Genomic DNA, 27,650 nt, shown 5'->3' with positions numbered 1-27,650 from the left:
TTTACCATTACTTATCGCCCTGGTCCCCGAAACGTCAAGGCCGATGCCTTGTCTCGTATTCACAGTCATGTGGAAGGCCCAGAAGAACCGGAAGGTATCATTCCACCTCAGCTGATCGTCAGTCCCATTGAATGGAATTCCCCTTCCGTGGCCTCCAACATGGCTTCCAACAATCCGCCGGGCTGTCCTCCCGGATGCCAGTACGTACCACGGACACGGCGCACCCCACTGATTCACTCTGCTCACTCCTCCCGAGGCACTGGCCATCCAGGGGCCAACAACACCCTCTCGCTGCTACGAGATCGCTTCTGGTGGCCCAATATGGCAAGGGACATGAGAAGATTCGTGCAAGGATGTCCAGACTGTGCCATGTCCAAGAGCCCACGCAATTTATCATCTAACAAACTCCTTCCTCTACCGGTGCCAAATCGCCCCTGGTCACACCTAGGAGTAGACTTTGTCACTGACTTGCCCCCCCTGAAGGTAACACATGCATCCTGGTTATAGTTGACCGGTTCTCAAAATCATGTCACCTTCTGCCCCTCAGAGGTCTCCCCACTGCACTGGAAATGGCTGAGCTCCTCTTTAACCAGGTCTTCCGCTATTACGGCATTCCCGAAGACATCGTCTCTGACCGGGGCCCCCAGTTTATCTCCAAAGTATGGAATGCCTTCAGACTCCTAGGTGTGACCGTAAGCCTCTCGTCTGGATACCACCCACAATCAAATGGGCAAACTGAGAGGAAGATTCAGGAGGTAGGACGATTTCTGCGACCCTTCTGCCATGCGACAAGGTATGGCTGTCGACCCGGGACATCAGACTGCGCCTGCCCTGTAAAAAGCTCAGTCCCAGATTTGTTGGCCCTTTCACCATCCTGGAACAAGTCAACCCGGTCACCTACAAACTCCAACTCCCCTCACAGTACAGAATTCATCCCACATTTCACGTATCACTGCTGAAACCTCACCATGAACCTGTCTCTCTCCCCAAAGAGCCTGGCCAGACGGAGGAACCCCCTCTTCCCTTGATCCTGGATGAAGGATCCATCTACAAGGTGAAGGGAATTCTGCGGTCCCGGTGCCGTGGTGGTCAGCTGGAATACCTCGTGGACTGGGAAGGATATGGACCCGAGGAACGCTCATGGGTACCTAGGACCGATATACTGGACCCCGCCTTAATGTCTGAGTTCCATGCTGCCCATCCTGATCAGCCGGCACCTCTGGGCAGAGGTAGACCACCATGACGTCGGGGTTTTCAGCCCTCAGGAGCAGGCCGTGGAGGGGGGGGGTACTGTAACAGATCGGCCAGGCTCCACCACCCAATCACAACGATCCCTCTCACCTGAGTTCTGAGCACCTGTCACCAATCAAGCACCTCATTACCAGCCTGCATGAAAGCACACCTCCGACACCCTCACTGTCCGGTCTCATAGACACGTAGAGGACTCAATGACTTTGCTACTACTTCCATTTGAATACTTCCTGCATTACTTACCTCCTAGTGTCTCCTGTTCCCGGATCGCTGAGGTGTGTGCTCCTCCTGCCTGCATTCCAGCTCCTGTACAGCCAAAGACCCGGATTACCCCACTCATCATACCCTTCGAACTATTCCCTCACCATCACATCCTCTGAACCCTACCCCAGTACTCTCTGTGACCCAATAAACCTATTTGATATAAACTAACCTGTTGCGTCAGACCTCTTCCATTACAATAGGTCTCTATGTAAATGCAAAATGTTACATTTCCAGACTCATTCGGAGTACTCCTGGTGGCACTCTATTCTAGGGCTGCACGATTAATCGAATGCGATTGTCATGTGCATTTTGTTAAAGCCGGTTCTGTAATCAGCAGGAAATAATCACATGCTTTCAGATGAAGCAGCATTTACTTCACAGAGCCGTAGTTCACTGACAAGTTACGCAAAAAAAAATCACAAATGATTTTATTCCGCGATTCTGAAATTGTTCGCGATTATGTGAGCTGTTTGCATAGCTTCTCAGTGAACTACGGCTCTGTGAAGTAAATGCTGCTTCATCTGAAAGCAAGTGAAAATACCACATTTTTACTCAACTCACTTCATAACGTCAGTCGAGTGTTTGAAATAAATCCTTCTGTGAGATGATGTGGCTTCTTACACCGAATAAGGCACGCAACATATGTCATAGTATTTAAGCCGTGTTAAAGGCATTTATCTTTATTTTAATGGAAATTATAATAAGCATAATAATATTGCCGTAGTCGTGTGTTTATTAGTCACGTTGAATCAATGAAAGCAGTTGAATCTTCTGTTTATTCAACTGCAGCGATAGGCATATTCTGGGTTTCTTCTGCGAGGTGTATTTGGAGTTTCAGCACGAGAGCACCCTCTGGCCTTTGGATGGAGATTTACTGCTGATCACAGAACCGTGCTTCACTGAAAGATACGCATGACAATCGCAGCTTCTGTCGAATCGCGATCTCGATTTATCATGCAGCCCTACTCTATTTACCAATGCTTTAGTTTCAATTGCCATTTATAAAAGCGGTTTGATGTTCAGTTTGGTCCTAAAGTCCTCTGGCTAATGTGTGAGCTCATACTGGACACTGTGGAGCACATGCACTCAGTCTACTGGACCATCAACACAGGGATGCATGGTGCTCGTAGAGCGTCTCCCTCCAACAATCTGACCTATACAGCAACCACCGCTTTACAAGCCTGCCAGCTCAATGTCCCTCATCACCATCAAACCATACAGCAATCTGATAAATGAAAGGGTTATTTTGGAGATCAGAGTGGATAGACCATAATTCAATCCCATTTTCTCTTATGTTTTGGCCAGCATAATGGGAAAACATGTCGTGCATCATAAATGACTAAACTGAAAGTGTTTGAGGCTGAAATAAGCATAATAATGGCAAGCCTGCACATCTGGTCTAGAAGTTCTACAAGAAGAATATATTATGTTCTTCTGCCATCCATTTCCATATAAAACAAACAAAAAGGACATTTACATAATTTAATCATTTAAGGTGAATTGCCAGTTTTATACTATTACCAATTCAGAATTGGTAATATAAAACTGGTCGTAATTGAATGAACTAATATACAAAGTTTAGCAATCAACAAGCCTCAAGTTAATTTTGTGTCACATCTGTTATAAATAATTCATTTTAACATGACAATAAGGCTTAAAAACAATGACAGAAGCTATTGACAGCTATTCTTCAAAAGGGTTGCGTCTCTTTAAAGAGAGAGACAGACTAATGAAAAGACAACCTCTATATTAATACTCCACCACTATATAATAATTACTACTCCAGTAGCTCATGCTATTATATTAAATCTATAATTCAAAATTAAAACGCATAAGAAAATCTATTTTCACTTCATTATAACACTGCCATCTGTTGGCTTCATAACATTGGGCTCAACATGTGCACGAGCCGAGTTTTGTGTGTGAGTTTTTTGTATCTTTCAGGAGATGTTCCTATTATAAATTGATATTATAACTTATTCCTGTAATTTTATCTAACGTGACAGATGTTTTAAATTGACAGAAACCAACTAACCATAATCCATCACAGAGCACAAAGTCATTGCAAATACTCACTGATAGCCTATTTGTGCTGTTGTTTTCCCTCCAAACTAATCGATGTCACTTCCTGTAGGGTGATGACATTAAGGAAACTGGCTTGTTTTTAAAAGGGATTTTACAAAATGCTAACATGATGGAAAGAGATATTGAGAAATAGGGAAAAACCTACAAAATGTTGACTAATTGAGAAATATTTCTAAGAAAACATGTTTTGTTTTAAACATTTAATTAAGAGAAATAATTTAACACCTGGAGTTTTTTAAATAAATGTAGTGGAATCGATTTAAAAATTAAAAATATTGTGATAAAATAAAACAATCTAATATAATTTCCCTCTTTGCAATTTAAAAAGTTTATCCAATATATTATACAAATACAATGGCAACATTAAAATGTACAACTAAGGAATAATACACATCTGTGCAACATTTCCAATAAACGTTGGACAGTGTTATCATATGTCTGTCTATACAAAATAACTAATAAAAACTAGTCAATCAAGATTCCCCACTAATCCTAATAACACCACAGAAACAGAACAGATTATAGATGTTTTTGAGGACACTAGTCTCTTCTTGCTCAACACTTAAAATAGTCCCTGTCTTGTTCTGACTTGACCGACATGACTCTTCTTTTAGGTGTGTGTAATATTTAGTTCAACTACAAAAACCTATTGTAATCTGTATAATCTCAGATCTATTCTGGACACATTGTGAAAATTAGGAAACATATTTAACCAAAATATTGTACAGTCATTTCACTTGAAGTCTTTGTTTATAAAAAGGAATATATTTATATAATTTTTATAGTGTAATAATGTTATTTTTAATATACAATTAATTTATTTAATAATAATTGTTTAATATTACATATACGTGTGTGTGTGTGTGTGTGTGTGTGTGTGTGTGTTTTTGACCTGAATACGTACCAGCATTACAGGGATATTTGGGTTTATGAGGACAGGGACCATGTCTTTATAATTCCGGAAGCTATTTTCTAAGTCCCAGAAACCCCCTCTCAAATTTTGTGTGTGTGTGTGTGTACATGTGGCCCGTTTCAATAAGGAGGTTCAACCAAGTCTGAGTTTAAACTTGAACTCTGAGTTGAATTACCCTAAAATGGGAAACTTTGAGTTTTCGGTTTCATAACAGCTGAACTGAGTTAGTTCAATCCGCTCTGGGGGCTGTTCCATAAAACAAGTTTACCAAATAATTAAATAAGCCAGGCTTCTTTCAGTTAGTCTGACTTATTTTCACTTGATTTGGTTTCATAAAGCAAAATTACCATAGCTCAAGCTCAGTCACTGCATGTGGCAACTTATGCTGGGAAACTAACCTGGTCCCGAGCAGGCTAACTGTCAGGCTAAGCTGAGCTCCTCTAACACTGACCAATAGGAACGCATTGATATTACCACTGACTCTCTCACATACAATTAGTTGACTTTATTATTAGTCCAAAAATAAAAGTATGCAGAAAATGCAACTTAAATAATCAAATAAATAAAAAAAATAGGCTACAACAGACAGATGGGAATCCGTGTACTGAACTACCTCGAAGATTGGCTGATTCTAGCCAGATCAGAACGGGAATTGGTCACTCACTGGATGCTGTTGCTCAGCCACTTAGAGCACATGGGGTTGAAGATCAACCCACAGAAGAGTCAGCTGTTGCCCAGACAGCAGGCTGTCTTTCTGGGAATGACTTTAGACTCTGCTCGAATGCGAGCATGGATCACGCCGGAATGATCCCTGACCGTTCAGCAATAGGTGGCATCCTTTAAACCTGGGACAACACGTCCTTTGAAGGTTTTTCAGAGACTGCCTGGTCTCATGGTGGCCACCGCCTCTGTGATACCTTTGGGCCTGCTCTATATGCAGCCACTTAAATTTTGGCTCAAAGCCCGTGTTCCACCCCATGCCTGGCACCTGGAACAACTTCGTGTCAGGAAAGACCATCGCTGTGTCAAAGATGTGGTTCCTTGGACAACCCCCCCACCTGTTTCAAACAAATAAATTATTTTATTCGTCCTGGGTCTGACCTCCAGATGGAAGGTGGTTGCAACAGACGCCTCCAACTCGGGTTGGGGCACCCTGTTGGAGGGCAATCCGGCATTCAGCTTCTGGTCATCCCCGGAGCAACGCCTACACATCAACTGCCTGGAAATACTGGTGGTTTTCCTAGCCCTGAAAACCTTGCTGCCGGCCTTGAGAGGGCACCACGTCTTAGTCCAGTTGGAAAGCATGACAGTGGTGGCTTTCATCAATCCCAAGGCGGGCTCAGATCGCACTCCCTTTACAGGACGGCTCGACACCTCCTTCTATGGGCAGAAATAGAACTCCTCTCATTAAGGGCGGTTCACATGCCGGGCAGGTTGAACCTTGGCGCAGACATGCTGTCCAGACGCAGTGTATCCTCAGGCAAATGGGTGCATGCCTGAGGATACACATGGGTGCATAAACACACATTAAGTGTATGTGACAGCTATCGCAGCGAACCATTCTCTCGAAGCTGGCCAATCGATCGGCAGAAACGACCTGGTCGTTAAGTTCTTGAGAGGCGCTCGGAGGCTAAACCCTCCTTAGACTGTGCCGTCCTGGGACTTGTCTATAGTCCGGCCCTATGAGGGCCCCCCTTTGAGCCACTCAGTTCGGCCGAATTGCGGCCCCTAGCGTCGGTTAAGCAAGTGGGTGACTTGCAAGCGCTGTCAGTTAGCGCCTTATGTCTTGAATTTGGACCTAACGACTGTAAGGTCGTCCTGAAACCAAGACATGGTTATGTTCCTAATGTGCTCTCGACTCCGTTCAGACAACAAGTGATTACCCTGTTGGTGCTCCCCATTACAGATGGTGAACAGGGTACTAACTTGCCCTGTCCAGTGAGGGCACTGTGAGTGTATTTAGAACACTAAATAAAGAGCAGTCAGAGCAGCTCTTTGTTTGCTTTGCAGGCCGCCAGAAGGGACTGCCGGCCACAAAGCAGCGACTCTCTCGGTGGATTGTAGATGTGATAGCCTTGGCTTAAGCCTCAGAAGACTTACGATGCCCCATAGGTGTGAGGGCCTACTCTACAAGGGGGATGGCCTCCTCCTGGGCATGATCTCTATTGGTAAGATTTGTGCGGCCATCAGCTGGTAGTCGCCGTCCACATTTGCCAGATTTTATCATTTGGATGTCCATGCACTACAGGCATGGATTCTCTCTGTTTAGACTGCCATTCTTCCCCTTTGGGCAAAGTTGTTTATGGCAATTTTTCTTACCATATGGCGGACAATTTTACATGTTATACGTAAAATGCACTTAAATGCACTTGTTTCCCCCAGAAAACAAAACAAAATATCTTATATCATTGTTCATCTATAGAAAATGCATCTTAAAGGGTTAGTTCACCCAAAAATTCAAATTAGCTTGTGTTTTACTTACCCTCGAAGCATCCTAGGTGTATATGACATTCTTCTTTCAGACGAATCCAGTCGGAGTTCCCAGATGGCTCCCGGGGATGAATAAAGGCCCCCTGTAGCAAATCCATGTGTTTTTGTAAGAAAAATATCCATGTTTCAAAGTAATAAACACTTTTCTCTCACTTCCGCTGACTGTTATACACTGAAGCAGTTCCGGCGGATGACGCAGCACGTTGGCGTTGCGTGATTAGTAACGAATGCGGAGAGAGAACAAAACAAAACGGCGGTCATGAATTAGAAGTACAAACCGAGATTTGCAAAGAAAAATGTCGGAGGATTTCGATATAAACCAAGAGGAGACTGGTTTTCCTTTGGTAAAGTAAGGACACTTTGCTTCCTTTGCTCCTATAAACAAACTTGCGAGACTAGCATACCTCAGAGGCGCGCGCGCTGCGCATATGTGCTGCGTCATCCGCCGGAACTGCTTCAGTGTATGACAGTCAGCGGAAGTGAGAGAAAAGTGTTTATTACGTTTGAAATATGGATATATATTTTTTTTTAAACACATGGATTCACTACAGGGGGCCTTTATTCATCCCCCGGAGCTGTCTGCAGGAAGTGAGAGAAAAGTGTTTATTACGTTTGAAATATGGATATATATATTTTTTTAAACACATGGATTCACTACAGGGGGCCTTTATTCATCCCCCGGAGCTGTCTGCAGCACGTTTTATTATGAATGCGTGAGCTTTATTTGACAACTTGTGGACTGTTCAACTGCAGCACCCGCTGACTGCAATGATAGAGCTTGGAATAGCCAGGACAATTTTTAATATAACTCCGACTGGATTCGTCTGAAAGAAGAAAGTCATATACACCTAGGATGCTTCGAGGGTAAGTAAAACACAAGCTAATTTTAAATTTTGGGTGAACTAACCCTTTAACTTAATAATTTTTAGATATTTGTACTTGAAATAGACAAAAATACTCAGTTAGAAAACCATTTGTGCAGTGTGAATGAATGAATGAGGTATTTAAACATCACTTACGCTTTAAAAAGTGAGAGGAGGCTGAAAGAAACTCTGAGTTTACTGAAGAAAACCCATAGTTTTCAGTGTATGATAACTAGCAACTCTCTCTCTCTCTCTGTCTTATCTGGTTGGTTATGTCATCTTCAGGTGTCCTTTCAGTGTTGAAATACGAGGGTGTGGTTATAGAAGGAAGGTAATTAGCAAAGAAAATCACTGTTCCTGTTTTATTTGAGCACATTCATTGCCATCAGCCTGCTGATACAGGTAAGAAAATTCAGTGACCATTGAACCAAACTCTTATTTTGTTGTGTGTTATTATGAAGGTCAGTGATTACAGCTAGAGGTTTCATGTCAGTGATAGTGATGACATGGTTTCTGTTCTTTCTTCTAGTTCATGGTTATCAAGGAACCACTTCTTTTGTCTGTGTAATTGCACTAGGGTATTTGTGATGGTTGGATAATCATAACACTGAGGATATGGGCGGGAAACATACCTAAACTATTTTGTTTCCAGGGGGTGGAGGGAGGAGGGTAGGAGGGTAATTTAAGCTAACAAATATTCAGCCATAAACTTAAAGGAAAGATGGCTTGACTGTATTCTTTGTGTGAAAGGGTTAATGATTTATTTTGCAATCCAGATCCAGTTTGACAGCATTTTCCCAGCAGCATGTACAGGCTTAAAACAGCAGGTTTTGCCCAAAGGCATTCCAATAAAACTCCCCGTTAATGGATGTGCGCTAATGAATCTTTAGCTTTAAAATGAAGTTTTTCTACTACATATCTTAAAGTAACTTGATCAGGTAGAATGTCAGGTAGGGTTTAAAGAAAAAGTGTATGACTTTATGACTTTACAACTATGTAGACATTTAGACACTTATCCATGTGATTATATAAGTTGACTAATGGGGGGATTTCCTGTAAACACACCAGATGACCCATATTACATTATTTTCTGTTGGTGATGACTATTTAAAGACAGTCCTGTTTTGAGTACATACAATTGCAAATGAAAACAAACACTGACATGAAGATACTGGCATTGAAATTTCTGACAGATTTCTGGCATAGATAGATAGATAGATAGATAGATAGATAGATAGATAGATAGATAGATAGATAGATAGATAGATAGATAGATAGATAGATAGATAGATAGATAGATAGATAGATAGATAGATACTTAAAGCTACTAGTATCTAAATGGTTAATATTAGTACCTTTTGAAAGGGTACCGCCCCAGTGACAGCTTTTGTACCTTTTTTTCTGATAGATAGATATTAGTATCTAAATGGTTCATATTAGTACCTTTTGAAAGGGTACCGCCCCAGTGAAAATATTATTTAATATTAAAAATGTATTATCTCTATCTATCTATTTTCATGTTGACATATCATATATAATATATTATATATGATATACAGTGTCAACATGAAAATGTACAGAAGGAATTGTAAGGGAAACAGGTCAATTTAGCTCAAAGGGAATCATTTAAGATTTTAAAGGGAACTCCACCATTAATATGTAAGGGAATTAGGACAGAATCACTGTTTACGGCTAATCACTGAGACGACCAGCGAGTCAGTGAACGAGCAGATAGATAGATAGATAGATAGATAGATAGATAGATAGATAGATAGATAGATAGATAGATAGATAGATAGATAGATAGATAGATAGATAGATAGATAGATAGATAGATAGATACTTAAAGCTACTAGTATCTAAATGGTTCATATTAGTACCTTTTGAAAGGGTACCGCCCCAGTGACAGCTTTTTTACCTTTTTTTCTGAGAGTGTAGATAGATAGGTAGATAGATGGATTGATAGTTTCTCATATTGATGTGTACTGTACTAACAGCATCACTAGATGGCGTACTCCACACAAACACTGGCTGCAGGCTGCTTTGGGAAAATATACAAGGAGAAGTTTGGAGACACATGGGCTGCTGTGAAGAGAGTTCCTTTAGGAGTCATCAACAGACAACAGTTGGAGAGAGAATGCAAAGTATATCAGTATGTATATTTAATATTTCTTAATTTTTAATGATTTTAACTGAGGTTAAATTATAACCATGAAGCACACTTTTTTAACACCAGTAATGCTCGGCATATAAACGTGGTGAAGCTTCTTGGTGAACCTTGGATAAAAGACTCCAAGTGGAACATTCCTTTGGAGTTCATCTTTGGGGAAGATCTTGAGACGACCATCTTCAAAGTACAGCTTTCTAAAATACAGGTAAGGATGTCTAGCACAGCTCAAAAATGTTAAATCTATCATCCTATACTTACCCTTGTATTATTTATTTCTTTAGTGAAACAGATTGAGAAGTTTAGCAGAATTTCCTGATTTGCTGCTTTTTTTCCATATAATATAATACTACAGTTTTTTTTTTATTTTTACAATCGCTATGATACTTTTTGTCAATACTTTTAACAATTTTCCTAAACTCTTAATGCAGTTAGTAGAACATCCATCTGTGTAGGCTATACAATTAACGCATTGGTAACACTTTACAATAAGGTTCATTAGTTAAACATTAGTTAATATATTAACTAACATGAACTAACCATGAGCAATACATTTGTTACTGTATTTACTAATCTACGCGTTAGTTAATAAAAATACAGATGTTCATGTTAGTTCACAGTGCATTAACTAATGTTAACAAGATTTTAATAATGTTTTAGTAAATGTTGAAATTAACATTAACAAAGATGAATAAACGCTGTATACGTGCAGTTCATTATTAGTTCATGTTAACTAATGTAGTTAACTAATGAACCTTATTGTAAAGTGTTACCAACAAGCTCAACCAAGACCAAAACAATGGATTTTTACTGCCAAATTTGCAAATGCTTTCACACTGTATGTCAGAACAGATAACATCATGTTCTAAACCTAAGCTAAAGTCAAAGTGAATGTTAAGTGAAACTGTTAATATTGTGAATTGAAACACAAATACATCCCCTGTTTTTTATTCAGTAATGAGAAACAGCTGATTGAGGTTATGCAAATATATAAATTACAGCTGATTTCCATCTAGGAAACACACTCAGGTGTTGAGGTTCTTTCAATCATATGATCATACGGTATACAGTAAAAGAGGACCTCTTTGGGCTGATCTTGTGTGGAAAAGTGCACTCCTGCATGAATGTGAGGTTTTAGAAGACCTGCATGAAAGACTGGTGCCAGAGGTAGAAAGGTGACAGGTGGGGAAACCACTTGCCAATATATGTGATCACATGAAACAATATGGCATTCCATCATTCCCGTGCAGTCACAGCCTGATTTGACACCCATCCGAGAATGATGTCCACTTTCCTCAACCTCATTGAGAAGTTTTTCTCAGCCTAGAGGTGGAAGGTTTTTGAGCATCGTCCACAGGGCCAAATGTCCCTCATGAATGCAGCATGCCCAGACATCACAGCTGAACACTGCCAGGGGTGGATAAGGCACACCAAAAGATACCTTGCCAGAGAAGAAGATATCAGGTGTGATGTAGATAAGAACATGTGGCCGAATGCAGAAGACCAGGCAGATTAGAAGATTACTTTTTTAATTTATGTTTTTGTTTTTTTTATCTGTGGCTTTTTATGTTTGTATATTTTGTATTTTCATATAGTAAACGGCAACAGTATTGCATATTTTTGTTATCTTGCAGTTATGTCCTGTTGCAAATAAAGCCTTTACTTCATTAATTCTGTCGCTGTTTTTTTTTCTTTCATAAACCATACATTCTATAAAGCTACTAAAATGTTTTCTGTACTGACACCTAGTCAAGTTCACTTGCATTTTGCTCAGTTTAATTAACAATATGTGACCCTGGACCACAAAACCAATCTTAAGCCGCTGGGATATATTTGTAGCAATAGCCAAAAAAACATTGTATGGGTCAAAATTATCGATTTTTCTTTTATGCCAAAAATCATTAGGATATTAAGTAATGATCATGTTCCACTACTGTAAATATATCAAAACTTAATTTTTGATTAGTAATATGCATTGCTAAGAACTTCATTTGGACAACTTTAAAGGCAATTTTCTCAGTATTTAGATTTTTTTGCAGATTTTCAAATAGTTGTATCTATCCTAACAAACCATACATCAATGGAAAGCTTATTTATTCAGCTTTCAGATGATGTATAAATCTCAATTTCAGGTTTTGTGGTCCAGGGTCGCATATATATGATTAAATCAGGATTTAAACCTGGATCTTTGCACATTAAATGACACCTCAAGTGACGACAAAATTTCTTTACAACATCTTTAAAAAGTATGCTTTAGATTATATTGGTGGAGCCAAAGTACAACAATGTCTTCTTGTCTTCTTCAGCTGACTCACGCAGTGAAAGGCACAATCATCACTGGGATGTGTGACGGTTTGCTCTATCTGCACAGTAAAGACATCGTCCACCAAGACCTCAAACCTGATAACATCATGGTGAGACACAAATGCTCCTCAGTGGGCCAAGAATCGAAAATGTGTTTTCATTTTACTGTTCATAGTATCAACTTGCTCCTATCATGTTGCTCCTAAAGTTCCTTTGAAGGATTCAATGAGGAATGCTTGAGCTCATATTGAAATCTGTGTCTTTTGATTACAGACTTTGAGATAATTTGTAGTAGAAAAAAATACCTTTTTCTACATGTTTCCCCTATATGTGGTCATGAGCAATGAAACATACTTTTCTCATTCTATTTCAGGTGGAGCATCAAACCCACCGTGCTGTGATCATTGATCTAGGACTGGCTAAATTCTCCAGAAACGGACTCACCTCTGCAGTAAACTTGGGCAATGAAGCATATTCAGCTCCAGAGATCCTGCAGAATAATGGCGTTCGTGACAAACGCTCAGACGTTTGGGCCATGGGTAAAATCATAGCAGAACTCTGCGCCAGGATCAGGTTACCAACCCAATTTGTGTCTCCTGTCAAGATTTGTGAAACTCTAAAAGACCAGCCATACTGTAATCCAGTGTCCAGGATGGTGGAACCCAATCCCAATTACAGAAGTACTATGGCTGGAGTCATCACAGACATCTGGAGAGCTGCTTCACCTCAACCAGCAGACATTAGACCAAAAGAGATCACAAGAGACATCACAGTGACACATGGAATTGACATGAGGCCAAATCAAAAGGGGTGTCCACCAGGACCTCCTGTTCATAAAGTGGAGGTAAATAAACCTCCTATGTTATACTATCGACAGGATCCACCTCAGCAGAGAGAGCTGGGAAAGGCAATGGTACCGGTTAGAGGGGAGGCCTTAAACAAGCACTTGTCTCTGATGTCATTTCCTTGCCCTCTCCCTGAAACCGGAAAAGTGACTCAGGAACGCTACATTGAGGAAAAGGGAGCCCTAGAATATAAAGAGATCGTCACGAAGGGAGGGAGAATCGTTAAATATGAGAAAGTGCAAATAACCAAAGATTCTTAAAAAAACACTAGACTTGTGTTCTGAAAAACGTTGGCGAGTACTTTCATTCTACGTAGGTTAATGCTTTTTTCTTTTCTTTTTTTTTTAAAGAGATCTCATCTGGAAAACTATTGTAGTGAAATTGGTTTTATTTAATTTTTTTGTCATTGCTGATATCCTGTTTATATTCATTCAACATTCATTTTGTCTCATTTGATGTAAAGTATAAATCATTAAAATGTGAAAAACATCAATGTGTTTATCTACTTTTTCTGTCATTAATAACGTGTAGTATATCACACATTGAAATGTGTTCAAATTAATTTGCACTTTATTAAATAATAGCCATCTGGTATCCAAAAGAGCAATATGCATACACAGGTGAACGTTGCTCTGGACTAATATGTTGGCTCCCTCTGGCGGACTCGAAAAGTGGAGACCCCAAACGTCATCATGCATTTGCTTCATTCATCCTGAGAGTAAATTTACCTTTGAAGTGTGCATGTATTTCCCCCAGTTTTGCACTCTGTTTTAGAATTAATAGATATTAGTGCTATATCAGGACAATAATGCATGTTTAAAAATAATCACTGATACTGATAATAATGTTTCCTGCATTTTCAATTCAAAGAAACATTTGTTTACTTTGATTTTATCAATACACTCTAAAATGTTTTCAATTGCTTTATTTTACTTTATTTTTAAAAATGCAGGCTCTCAAATAAAACAAATGCTAATTGATTTGATCATTTAGAAAGAATTTGTGGGGAGTTAATACAATTTGATGATGAACATGAATAGAAACGTCTAATTTGTCCATTGCATCTCATGTAAGTAGATTTCATCACATATATAGCCTTGCTATGTGTCACTCTGCACTGTGAAATCTTGTGGTAATCAAGGTATTCAGAACATAAAATAATAGAGTCGTCAATGTCATTTGTAGTACTCATTGAAAGGGATAAGGATTATGAGTTGCATTAAAGGGCATGTTTAAAAAAAAAAAATTTCACCAATAAACTGAAGTGAAACTTAGTAAAGAAATTACAGGAAAAGAATGAAATGCAGAATGGTGTTTTTATAATCGTTGAAAGCCAAAATCAAAAACAAAACTAAAACGTTATTAACTGCACAGGCCTAGCCATCAAATAATCTTTAGGAGCAAGGAGGGCCCCTGTTGGTTTGAGGGGCCCTACGCAACCTGTGTAGGCTAGCCTACTTTACGTATAAGGGAGGACCGGCACTGTCTGAAACTACACTCTTAAAAATAAAGGTGCTTCAAAAGGTTCTTCAAGCGATGCCATAGATGAACCATTTTTGGTTCCACAAAGAACCATTCAGTCAAAGGCTCTTTAAAGAACCATCTCTTTCTTACCTTTTTGTAATCTGAAGAACCTTCTTTCACCCCAAAGAAGCTTTTGTGAAACAAAAGATGTTAAAGGTTCTTTATGGAACCATTTAGACAAAAAGGTTCTTCTATGGCATCATGAAGCACATTTATTTTTAAGAGTGTATGAGGACCTACCAACTTGCTGCCTTTGAAGAAGTGAATGTTAGAACTGATTAAAGGCTCCTTGAAAAATAAAAACCATTTGGGGTCTTCCTGAAACAACTATGCTGTTGTCACAATCTGTGATGGCGAGGACCGATGGAGATGAGGAATAAACAAAACGGTCTTTAATCCAAGAAACACAAGGTCCCTCCAACACTGGGAACAGCAGGGAACATAAGTAGAACCCACAGAGACAGACTGCACAGACTAGAACTTAAATACAGGGGATGATTGGGGAAACACAGGTGTATGGGATGACTAATCAAACTAATTAACAAAACGAGGACAGGAACATGACCAAATAAGGGAACAGAAACAGGGGCAAAACATAACACAGACAGTCCATGATCCTGACAGCTGTTTCGTAATGGGGTAATGACTCGTCATCACAACAATATTGAGTGAGGTGTTCAAACATTCTAGCGTGTATGAAAAATGGCCAAGCTGTTGCAATTGAAGAATTCAGGATTTTTAAGTCTAATGATGTTTTTAATGTAATAAAAAAGTTTTGGCTTTCTGGAACAATAAATGTTCTGTGTGTCATCTCTATTGAAGTGAAGAATACATCAAATGATGTCTTCATGCATGCCTCATCTAAATTAGATGGTAGTACTCTTTAGTGATATTTTGTTATCGCTATTTTCCATTTTTTTCTCCCCCCTAATTGTTAAGTCATCACATCGACTTAGATATGTAATGACTTTGTAATGGGGCGAACGAGACGTGAGACGTGCGGATCCGTATGCAAGGCTTTATTTCCAAGACATGGTCATATAACAGGCATGGGTCAAACAATGGCAAACAGGTACAACACAGGCAAGACAAAGAGTAATCCTAGGTGTGGGTCTTCGATAGGCGAACAGAATCCGGAGGGCTTGACAAAAGGGGTAATCCGTAATACACAGGCAAAGATCTTTACACAGGAAAACAGGCAAGGCAAGACTAGACTAAACTATGAACTAGACCGGGAACTGGCTGCGTAAAGTAGCTACCGCTAGAAGAGTGATAAACGCTAAACAATACTCGGCGTTGAATGGTGGTGTGAGACTGATTTATATAGTGTGTGTTATTAGTAGCTTTCAGGTGAGCATGTGATTGGTTACAGCTGTGTGCAATCAGTGCAATGGATGATGGGGAAATGTATTCCAGGGTACAGTGTAACAGTCTGTGTAGTGTGAGAGTCCATGTAGTGAGCAGGTGACCTCTGGTGGTGAGTGAACGGAAGTTCATAGACCGGATTCGTGACAGACTTATCTGGCTATGCAATGAAATTGTAGAATATGACATTTATAATGTGTTGACATGTTGACATCTGCAAATGTCTTTAAATTGTCCCTTCTTTAATGGACCCCAAAACCAGCACAAATCAAATGATCGGAATAAAATTTCCCATCCTTAGCTATTAATAGCAAATCCATCCTACCTATTTTTTTACTTTATGTTTTCATAAAGATAAGTATGACTGAGTCATTAGAACAAACTGGATAAGTTTTTTGAGCAGCTGAGTTGAGTCAGCACACTTTCTTAGGTCTGCTTGTCAATCCCACAATCCAATACGTGAGTGCTAAACTTAACATCCATCGGAAAGAATAGTATGAAAACACCAACTCTGCTCCGGTCAATCCACACCAAAACACCATTATGGATCCACACATTTGAAACGTAACAGGAGGAGAAACAATGATAAGTTCTATTTATAAAATGTGTATTAATGAATGCTATTGTCATCACTTGTGTTTACTGGTCATCAATTAGAAATGGTACCACTTAAATGTCTACAAAAAGGTAATTAATGTAACAAATCTGATGCTGAAGTATATATTATTACACTGAAAGTGTGAGTAAAATGTATTTGTAAAATCAAAATTGGCCCCTGAACTTCCAATCATGCCCTTGATCACAAAAACATTGATTTTCAGCGCAAGTTTGCATCTCTGTTAACAATCTTCTCAGTTTCTCTAGAAAGTAAACTGAAGGCCCATTCACAAACATAACGCAACTATATTACTTTTTGAAGGACAGAGATAATGAAATGATATTATGCTTAATCACTTTGCCCTCTCAAGCAACAACATAGATGTTGATTGACTTAACGGTTTACAGTGAAAAAAACAATTGATAGGTTAAGACTACCAATCTCTGCACACCCCATTTTGCGCCTCTGTGTTTTGATTATCATAGTTTTTTCATGATGAATCAGGGTTGATTCAAACAATCATGTATTTTTGTAACAGAAGTTGTGACAGATGTCACGCTACTTGTTATATATAAAATAAGTGGCGTTAAACTTTATGATTTACTGAAACTAGTTTCCAACAATAGTTTTTTTTTTTTTTTAGAATGTTGGGTTTAAAGTTGTTTTTTATTTCTCATAGTTGCGACTGGCTGACTGCATAATAAAAACAGGATGAGCAGGTTACCAAATGTGATGTTGTTAAGTGAAGTAACACTTCAGGAACAACGAAGTATGTAATTAAGAGCATATTTTAAGGGAAATGAGCAAGTCAAGTTAGACGTCATACTGACTACCACAGTTGTTTGGAAAAGTAGATTTTTTTGTTGTCTTTTGATGAATGATTGGTATGCTGTTAAACAACAGTGCAATCCACCAAACACACATCCTCATTTTACATTCCTGTGAAAAATGTAATATGGCAATAACCTGACTAATAATAAATATGACTAGACTAAGGTCTATTGAAAAAAATTTACTGAAATGCAATATTAAATTAATTAATTTAATACATTTTCAGCTCAAACTCTTGCATTGTTTGGCAAATAACTACTGGTTTTGATTAATATTAGTCAAGTCTTTTTTGTGTTTTTTTTCATACAGTAACTTGCATCCTTTGCAAGACATGACCTAACTTTTTTACAAACAAGATTGGTGTATAAATACAACACAGAAGAAATGTTAAAAAAATATATAAGAGAACAAAGCTAATTCATTCTTTCAGTTTCTTTCTTAGCTACCCTCCTGTCAGTAGATGTGTGGGTGGAGATGTATAAAAGGGCTTACAGATCTCTGGTTATTCACCTTCACTGCTTTGAAGAGCTGCTTGAAAAATGGACAAAGACTTTGGTACGCAAATATCATATTTAATTTTATTTAATTTAATGAATCTTAAAGTATATGTTTTTGTGCATATTTATGGTATTGTAAAAACACTAATTAGTGTCTACAAAAATAAACATATTTGTATAATTTATTTGATTTTATTCTGCATTTAATGGCTCTGCTTAGCAGCATATGTACTAAAAACATATATTGCATTAATATTGACTTTGTCTAGGCACATTTGCACAACTTAATATGCACAGCAGCAACAGTTACATTGCATTCTGCTGTTCTGCCTAATTTTGAAGTTAATTTAAAGTAGATTTTTGACTTTTTGAAATGATTTCCTTGTTTCTCGCAGTTGTAGCATTTGCTTACCCCAGTAAAACATCTCCAACAATGAACTATAACTGGGGTATGACTCCGAAAAACCAGATAGTACCTTTTGGGTAGGTATATTTGTACCAGTGGAAATATTAACCACTTGGAAAGGTATATTGTATACCCTTTTATAAAACAGTATTTTAATCACTTGAAAGGGGCAAGTATTACTTTTTTATTTTCAAAACTCCAGACACAAAACTCAATGTTCAATACTTTGCATATTGCGTTCATATCTTTAAAGAAGCCTTCCATTTGCAGAAGCATTGGTTCTCATAAAACTCATTTATTATGAAATATCATAGAAACGTTACTTTAGATATTTGCAACCGTTTTGTAACATTTTGAGCAGTTGTATCAGTTGATAGTTAGATCATTGTAATGAAATGAACAGACACTCGATTCAGATGTAGTTGCATTTTGAAATAGCAATACTTTGATACTAAGTTGTGTTATTTTGAATTCAATGAACAAAAGATCTTTGGTTCATGTGTGTTGTATCCAAGCATTTGGAAAAAGTGTTAAGTGTTTTGAAAAATGTGCATTTTGATCATCGGTTGTGAATTATGTGTCTAGAGTTTTGAAAAATGACATGAAGGTTCTGTTATTAAAATGATTTAAGTTTAAAAAAAACTGTAAATGTGTCAATCCTGATAGAATAATGTCAGTGATCAATCTGTCATTCAGATGTATACTCATCTATCATTTTTGAATTGATTTTTATTATTATTTAAATGAAAGCTTTGGAGGACCTATCTATAATGAGGATTCGGATGATGATGAGCCTTCCAATGCAACGACTCATACACAGGTAATGGCATGTGAATATTTTCTTTATAAACTGAGCATGTATAACGTTTAGTAATTCTATTGGACTTGTTCTCACCATGTTTTTGTGAAAACTTTTTTTTTTGTCAGATGCAAACAAATATGAGCCTTCCATCAAACTTCTTCAAGGGTGGTGCACCTTCTCTTCCAGGAAATGGCGAAGTGACTCGCTATTATCCTAATTCAGGAAGCGGTCCTCGCAGACAAAAAATTGTCCTAAAGAATGGCGAAATTGTCTATGCTGAAGAAACAAAATACGGCTCTTCAAGATCTAATGCACAACACCAAATCATTCGGAAATATTAATGAATTATTGCTTAATCTCTATGCTTTTTCAAAATGTTGATTTTTTTTCACTCTACTTTCTATTGGCTTTAAAATTCATTAATTACTAGTATAATTACCATAATTCCATTTAAAGATCTGTACTTTGTCCCATCTCTACAAAATCATCAATTGAAAGTATGAAATTAAAATCTATAATTATGTATAAGATTCACATTTTTGCAGTCTCTGCAAAATCATTAACTGAAATTAATCAAGTACTTGTTGGGTTGCTTTTTGTCCTCAATGATTTAGCTTAAAAATAAATGTTCATCAAACAATGTTGTGTATACTCGATTATGGCTTATGTTTATTCCATTCCTTTCCCTTGATGAATGCTTTTCAGGAAACCAAATTTAAAAGCCATGCGTCTAGTCTTAATTAATAGTGTTGAACATCCATTTAGCTTATATGAAATCTCTCTCTCTCACACACACACACACACACACACACACAGACATTTCAAATAGCTCATAATCTAGAATATGCTGGAGAATAATGACAGTTAACATAGATACACATACCTGTAGACTATACGGGACCACAAAACCAGTCATAAGTAGCACGGGTATATTTGTAGCAATAGCCAAAAATACGCCAAAAAATCATTAAGAAATTAAGTAAAGATCATGAAGATATTTTGTAAATTTCCTACCGTAAATATATAAAAACTTATTTTTTTATTAGTAATATGCATTTTACTAAGGACATCATTTGGACAACTTTAAAGGTGATTTTCTCAATATTTCGATTTTTTTTTCATATAGTTGTATCTCGGCCAAATATTGTCCTATCATAACAAACTGTACATCAATTGAAAGCTTATTTATTCATTCAATCTCATGGTCACATATAGTCTAGTTACAATATATTGAATGAGGATGAATGTTGGAGACATCTGCAGTTCTTAAAAATGTTTATATTCATGGTTTCATATCCCTTTGTCTTTGATGACTTATTTATATATGTATTTTATTAAGGTGTATAAACACAGCATCAAAGGTTAATTGAGGGTACCAAACAAACAAACAAAATCAACCTATTTTAACTTAAAAACTCTGTTGAGTTGCTACCTTAAATGTTTAAGTATAAGCAACGTGGCTATACAAGTTATTTCAACTTAATTTACACAAAAGTTAGTTACTCAAAAGTTGCCATGACGTACTGATCATATAATTTTTCATACACACACACACAAAAGAAAGGCACAAAAGTTGTCAAAAACCTTGAAATGTTATGAACACAAGAGTATGTGTAAAGTGAATTGTTGCTAAAAATGCGTCACGTCAACTAGCATGAAAACTAGCAAAGAATTTGAACCATTGTGAAGTGAAACATGTTGAAGATGGCAAAAAAAAATTCAGCACTATACATTCATGATTTTAGTTTGATTGCTTTTCAGAGTAGTATTGCAATCTGTCAAAATAAACTAAACTCATATGTACAGAGGTTTTCTTATTAATTTACATACAATTGTTTCAAGTTGTATTTACTTAAAAAGTGTGATGCAAAAATGGTGCACGTATATTTTAAGTAAATACCAGTGTACACATTACAAAAATACTTTGAAGAAACTAAAATGTTGAGTACTTGTTCCTTTTTTAATTTTTTGTTTGTTTGTTTGTTTGTTTTGATCTATTATGGAATATTATTAATGGTTTATGGGAAACGCTATGTTTTTCTGCATTGTTTGCCATAAACAATGTCCCATTTATCATTCTTAAGTGTCATTCATTCAGAATCCTGTTTGACAACAGCTTTTGCAAATGTGGGGAGGTCTAACAGGAATAGAAACAAACCCTATTTTAGTACTTAGTCAAAGTTTTGATGCTTAGCTAACTTTTGCTGCGCGTGCATGCTGAAGAAAACACAGTGAAGGTACAATGTAAATCTATTAATTATTTTGCAATATACTTTTTTATGAAGCAACATAAACTAATAGAGGCATTTGACAAAAGACAAGTGCTAAACACAGTTACAAGCAGATAAACAACCCTCTCTATTTTGATATGGTGTGTATTTTCAGTCATTCTGTTTCTTTTGTCAATAAATGAACTGTTGCAATTAGCTGCAATTTTTATAATACTTGAGAAAGCAGCATTGCTCATTAAATGAATGAACTACCATGGAATAGCTGCAGTTTGTCATGGAGAATTTTTATTGTGTCTTTGAAATCTGGTAGACATCATTTCACATGGCATACTGTTTCCATCTTATAGTGTTCTTTCTTAATTAACATGATTTTGAACAAAATATTAGCAAAAATAGACCTATTTCCAGTTTTCTTGCTTGATTATTATTATTAGGTATTTTGCAAAATGTATGTACGTTTGATTCCATAGCCTGTAGGCAGCGCTCTGAAATTTAGCGCAACAGCAATTCAGGAGACCCTGTTTTGAGTATTGGCTTGTAGACCTTAAACTGTCCAATTCTTCTTTCTAAGGTCCTATCAATAAAGGCATACAATTACATAAAACCATGTGCTTAGTGTTGAAACAAATATCTTGTCTGACAAAGAAGGTGGATTTTCATCGATGCTCTTAGAAATGTAGAAAAGAGAACAAATATAATAGCTGTTTTCAGTTTCTTTCTTGGTTGCCTCAGAACTATACCTGTTATTTGTTCATATTAGTGGGTGGAGATGTTGTGTCCTTGGGCGTATAGATGTCTGGTGCTCAAGTAGAATCACTTTCATTGCTTTGAAGAGCTGCTTGAACACTGCACAAAGGCTTTGGTAAGGAAATATCAAATTAAATCCAAAGGTCTTATATAAAATGTATGACTGGTACATATTTATGTCATACAAAAACCCTGTATTTTAATGTATTTTTAAGTCTTGTATTATTTTATGTTTAATCAGAAAACCAACAAACAATCTAAACAATCACTTGTACCAAACTTTATTAAGTGTGCTCAAGATACATTGAAACAACATTACATTGTATTCTGTTATTTCTGCCTAAAAATGAACTAAAAAGTAGATAAAGCGCAGGAAAAGTGTTCAGTTATTTGAAATGACTTCTACTGTTTCTCAGCTGCTAAGTCTGCTTACCACACCACTACAAAACATCTCCAACAATGAGCTTTGGCCCTTGGGGGATGATGAATCCTATGGGTCCCATGGTGCCTTATGGGTTAGTATATATGTATTAGTTAAAAATAATGTAATAAAAATAATTACAATTTAATTTACATTTACTGAGCTTCATTAAAACATATGATTAACATGACTCATTTATAAACGAAAGGTACGGACGACAGCCATTTTTCTGTAACGGTAATATGCCTTTCGGTGGGATGCCTTATCCCCAGGTAATTGCGTCTGAAACACTCTGAAATATTTATTACTTTACTTTATGAAGAATAATAGCCCTTGTGTTAAAATTCTGTAACTGAGAGATGTCACTTCTACTGTACTATTACCACAACCCAGAAATGCCATAAGAATAAACAGTATGCTGAAACAAGTGGATGATTATAACTAACCTCCTTGTTTTGTTCTTTCAGATGAATATGATGTTCCAACCAACCCCATTCCAGAATGGCATGCATTCCTATCCAACTAATGGCAAGATGACTCGCTTTTTACCCGATGCAGGAAAGGGTGCTCGCAAACAAACAGTAGTCTTTGAGAATGGCAATGTTTTGTATGCTGAAGAAGTCAAATATAAATATCCTCATTAAGATTGTTCAGTCATTCAGCAATCATGCCTGAATTATTGCTTTATAAATGTTGATTCTTTCAGCTTGCTTTCTTTTTCTTTTTGGGTTGCTGTTTGCCCTCAGTGATTTTGCTTTTTTTGTCATTAATCGGAGGTGAAAATCAATAAATGGTCTTTAAACACAGTAGCGTGTGTACTGTATATGTATTTCTAAACATCCTTTTGACAAATGCTGGGACATGTAAACTGACACGGTAATATCATGAATCTAAAATAATGTTAAATGAAAATGAACATATAAATGCATAACTACAGAATAGCAACAGCAACAGCATATATGAGTGGGTGCTTCCCTGCCTAAGACCTGAGAACCTGATTTATTTGGGTCAAAATGAATAGATGGATATTTATTTGGGTCAATGATAGTATGAATAGATAGTATGAATAAGGATGTCAGTCTTCGCCTGGTTCCCTGGATTCACCCCTTTTGTCTTGCCCCTTTTTGATTCTGTCTGCCGATCGTCGACCTGCGCTAGCCCTAGGACTATTCTTGTGTTTTGCCCACCATATACCTGTTTGCCCTCATCTGACCCAGGCCTGCTGTATGACCACGTCTCTGTCTTTATCAAATAAAGCTTGCACATGGATCCGCAAGTCTCACGTCTCGTCAGCCCCGTAACAGAGATAGAGAAATTAGGTTTTCACTTCACTTTACAGTACATTCACTTACATGTACTTACAGTAATATAAGGGTAATATAAGGTCACTGCATGAGTTAAGTTTAGGTTTAGGGGTAGGTTCAGGGTTAGTACCTAGTTATTACCCAGTTGTTGTAATTAATATAACACAGTATATACATGTGGAACAGGACTGTAAAAAAGGTGCTACTGAAATTAGTTCCAAGTACAACAACAAAAAATTAAATGACAGCCTCACAGCAAGAAGGACCCTGGTTTGGGCTGCTGCTGGGCCAGAAGGTCTTTCTGTGTGGAGTTTGTTTGTGTGACAAAGTGTCCATGGTGGCATAATAAATAATGTTATATTATTGGTATAACAGAGCTATTTTAACATCAGGACTGCTTGTTTTTTACGCTATTTTTCTATGTTCCATTTTAAATAAATCCAACTGAAACAGAGACATTACAGTAATAAGCTTCTGTTACGTGCATGATGAACTGTTCCTGTATCATAGAGAGAACAACAAATGTTCTGGGGAAGTCGTGGCCTAATGGTTAGAGAGTTGGACTCGTAACCCAAAGGTTGCGGGTTCGAGTCTCAGGTCCGGCAGGGATTGTAGGTGGGGGGAGTGAATGTACAGCGCTCTCTTCCACCTTCAATACCACGACTGAGGTGCCCTTGAGCAAGGCACCGAGCCCCCAACTGCTCCCCGGGCGCCGCAGCATAAATGGCTGCCCCACTGCTCTGGGTGTGTGTTCACGGTTTGTGTGTGTGCACTTAGGATGGGTAAAAATGCACTAATGCCACATGTCATGTCACTTTCCCCCAAATATGATTCAGTAATGACATTCTTGTGTATAAAATACATCTGAGAGAAATTTGGATAAAATAAATAAAATTTAATTAAATAAAAAAACACGACAATACTTCACAAAGGTATGTCCCAACGCACACATTACATTCTGAAACCACAGAACATCTATAGATGTTGTCAGAGATGTTGCACTAATGACAACTTAGGACATTCCAAGTGTTCTTGTGTTATGATCAAATCTTTCTGCCTGTGTTGTTCTGTCAAATGATTGCTATTGTCAAAGAACTATGCTGTAAAATTGTTCTATGTTAAAAATTGCCAGTGTCTGTGATTAGATTCTCTTGATTGAACTGACAGTTTAACATTCTAAAATATGTTCAGAATACCAAACTCTGGTATAGCTGATCTTTTTCTTGTCGTTTTCAGGCCTTTAATTCAAAACAGTACATAATTCCAGCATCATTAGTTTGAAAACAACACCAACCGACCTGCCAAATGTAGGTGCAAAATCAACCATGGTGGGTATACTATATCAAATCATTAGACAATTTAGTAGATTTTGGGTCATAAATATTGTCCTCTAACAAGGATCCTCCAACATTAGCAAAACAAAGAAAAAGAGTAAAAAGCAACACACACACTGGATGAGAAACATCTTTGAAATTGCTTTCTATGGGTGTATGCATACAAGCTAAACAAAACTGATCACTTTATGAATTGACAATCTGATAATCTTCAACATGTTTAGCATTAAATATTTTCATTTAATTACCATATTTGAAAATTACAAGAAAATAAATGTTGTTTTATAAGACAAATCACAGAAATGTAGTTTTTTTCTATTTAATTTTTATTTTTGTGGTATCTGCAAACAAGATGTAAAACTGAAAGCAATTCACTGATTCAGAGTCACATTTAAAAATAAATATATTTACATCTAATCAGTGATTTTGATAATCTGGTTTATTTCTGGAGACTTTAATAGCCAAGTTGATTTCAAAACCAAATAGAACTATATATAGTTCTTAAAAATGAAAAAAAGTAAATCTAGCACTACTGATGCTCATTACAAAAAAAAGGAAACATGAAATATTAAAGTAGATAATGCATCAGTGTACATACAGGCACATACTCTCTGAAATACCACATGCCAAAAGAATTATTGTTATATCAAAGAGACAAGAAGGACACCATTTTTGTACTTTTCCAGTAATTAGGATTTGAACTTCCTTGTAGACGCTGCTTTGATAACCAGAGGTCATGCACAGCAAGACAATCATCCACCAGGACCTCAATAATGTAAAGGTTTAGGTTTTTTTTTTTTTTTTTTACTGTAAGGCATGATTTCTGATCAGACAAATATGCAATTTTATCTGCCTAATTATTTAAACCAGCTCTCAATTAGGCAATTGGGAGATATATTCTTATCCAAAGCATAAATGTTTATACTATATCACAAAATGGGAAGTTTTTAATGAATTTGAAATGGTTTTTCAATGCAAACTGGTAGCATAAGAACATGGCAATCTCCTCATTGTGAGTGACTCATAACCTAAAACAAATAGGAAATATTTGATTCCCTATTATCAATACATGCTATTATATTTATCAGATAACAGCCATTACAATGTCTCATTCACACATGTGGGCCATCATAACTGTGTGTGTGTGTGTGTGTGAGGAATTGTGGGAACAAACTGGTGTGTTACACCACCCTTGAGATTTTCCAAGGAAAATACAGAGACCAGTACTCTGATGTGTGAACGATGGGTACACTTCAGAAGAAAAAAAAAAGTACAACAGCTTGTCGCAGTACCCTCAAAGTGACACCACCTTGTTTTCTCAAAGTGTAGCCATCGCCCACACATCAAGTCAAATCAAGTCAGAGTACTGGTCAGAGTACTGGTCTCTGCACTTTCCTTGGAATTTTCTAGCTATTTAAAAGATTCTCAAGAATCCTAGATTTAAGAATGAGTATATTACTGTAAAAAATTACCGTGAATTTAACGGTAAAAGACTGTAAAAATGCTACAGTAAAAACCTGTTAAATGGTTAACGGTAAATTCACCTACTATATACGGTGAAAAACTGTATTGGACATTACATGTATTGGACATACATTTTACGGTAGTATACCGTTTTTGGAAGTGAAAATACATTTAATTTACAGTGAATAACCGTAAATTGACATTGCCAGAATTCCCTGCGTTACATTTCAAATTTGATGTTTTTTTGTTGAAATAATTATGTTTCTTCTTAGTTTTTTCTTATCAGTTTTGTATATTAGAGTTGTGTGTTACACCTAATGTTGTTAAATGAATGTTTATTGCATTATTTCAGTTTCATGTGTGTTACCATGATGGTGTTTAGCGTTTGTGTGAATGACACTGTGCACCTTCTATATATGTTATTATTTAAAAGCTGCTTGTGATGGGCTTTGGTTCATCATGTGACTTTCTCATCACCACCTGCATTTGGTGGTTATCAGTGCATTACAAAGGTACAAAACAGATTTCAGTACTTCAATAGGTTGGTATATTAACATTATGTCAGTTAATGAAATTACGGTATTTAACTGTAAATTTAAGTTAAAACCTAAAACGTTGCTACCGTATTTTGTACGGTAAAATTCCGACAACCACAGCTGCCGGTTTTTTACTGTAAATATTACGGAATTTTTTTTACAGTGTAACGTTCAGTGATACATTTGTGTTCGTGTGGCAGTTTTAAACTCCCTATAAACTGTAAAAGTCAAGATATAATAAATGACCACAATTAACACAAAACATGCATGTGTCACAATAACATAAGATGACACAGAGGTAATGTATAAGCAGGTCTGCATTAGCAGGAATGACAGAAAGTCAAGTGATGGAAGCAGGTGAGTAAACAGGTTCACAGAAAGAGCTGGAGGAGTAACAGGTGCTGAAGG

General features: G+C 37.1%; 1 protein-coding gene across 1 annotated transcript; it reads left to right on the top strand.

Annotated features, from left to right (window-relative positions):
* Positions 1-8,179: 8,179 nt before the first annotated feature.
* LOC107592478 (serine/threonine-protein kinase Nek6-like) lies at positions 8,180-13,502 on the top strand. The gene is made up of 5 exons (XM_016282006.1): positions 8,180-8,268; positions 9,864-10,018; positions 10,103-10,241; positions 12,340-12,447; positions 12,711-13,502. Exons 2-5 carry the CDS (start codon positions 9,873-9,875, stop codon positions 13,440-13,442), a joined length of 1,125 nt encoding a protein of 374 aa, XP_016137492.1. The 5' UTR covers positions 8,180-8,268; positions 9,864-9,872; the 3' UTR covers positions 13,443-13,502.
* The last annotated feature ends 14,148 nt before the right edge of the window (positions 13,503-27,650 follow it).

This window comes from Sinocyclocheilus grahami, unplaced genomic scaffold (assembly GCF_001515645.1).
Source record: "Sinocyclocheilus grahami isolate Dianchi unplaced genomic scaffold, SAMN03320097.WGS_v1.1 scaffold153.1, whole genome shotgun sequence".
Classification (NCBI taxonomy): Eukaryota; Metazoa; Chordata; class Actinopteri; order Cypriniformes; family Cyprinidae; genus Sinocyclocheilus; species Sinocyclocheilus grahami.
The sequence above is the reverse complement of the archived record's forward strand: the minus strand, read 5'-3'. Positions and strand labels throughout refer to the sequence as shown.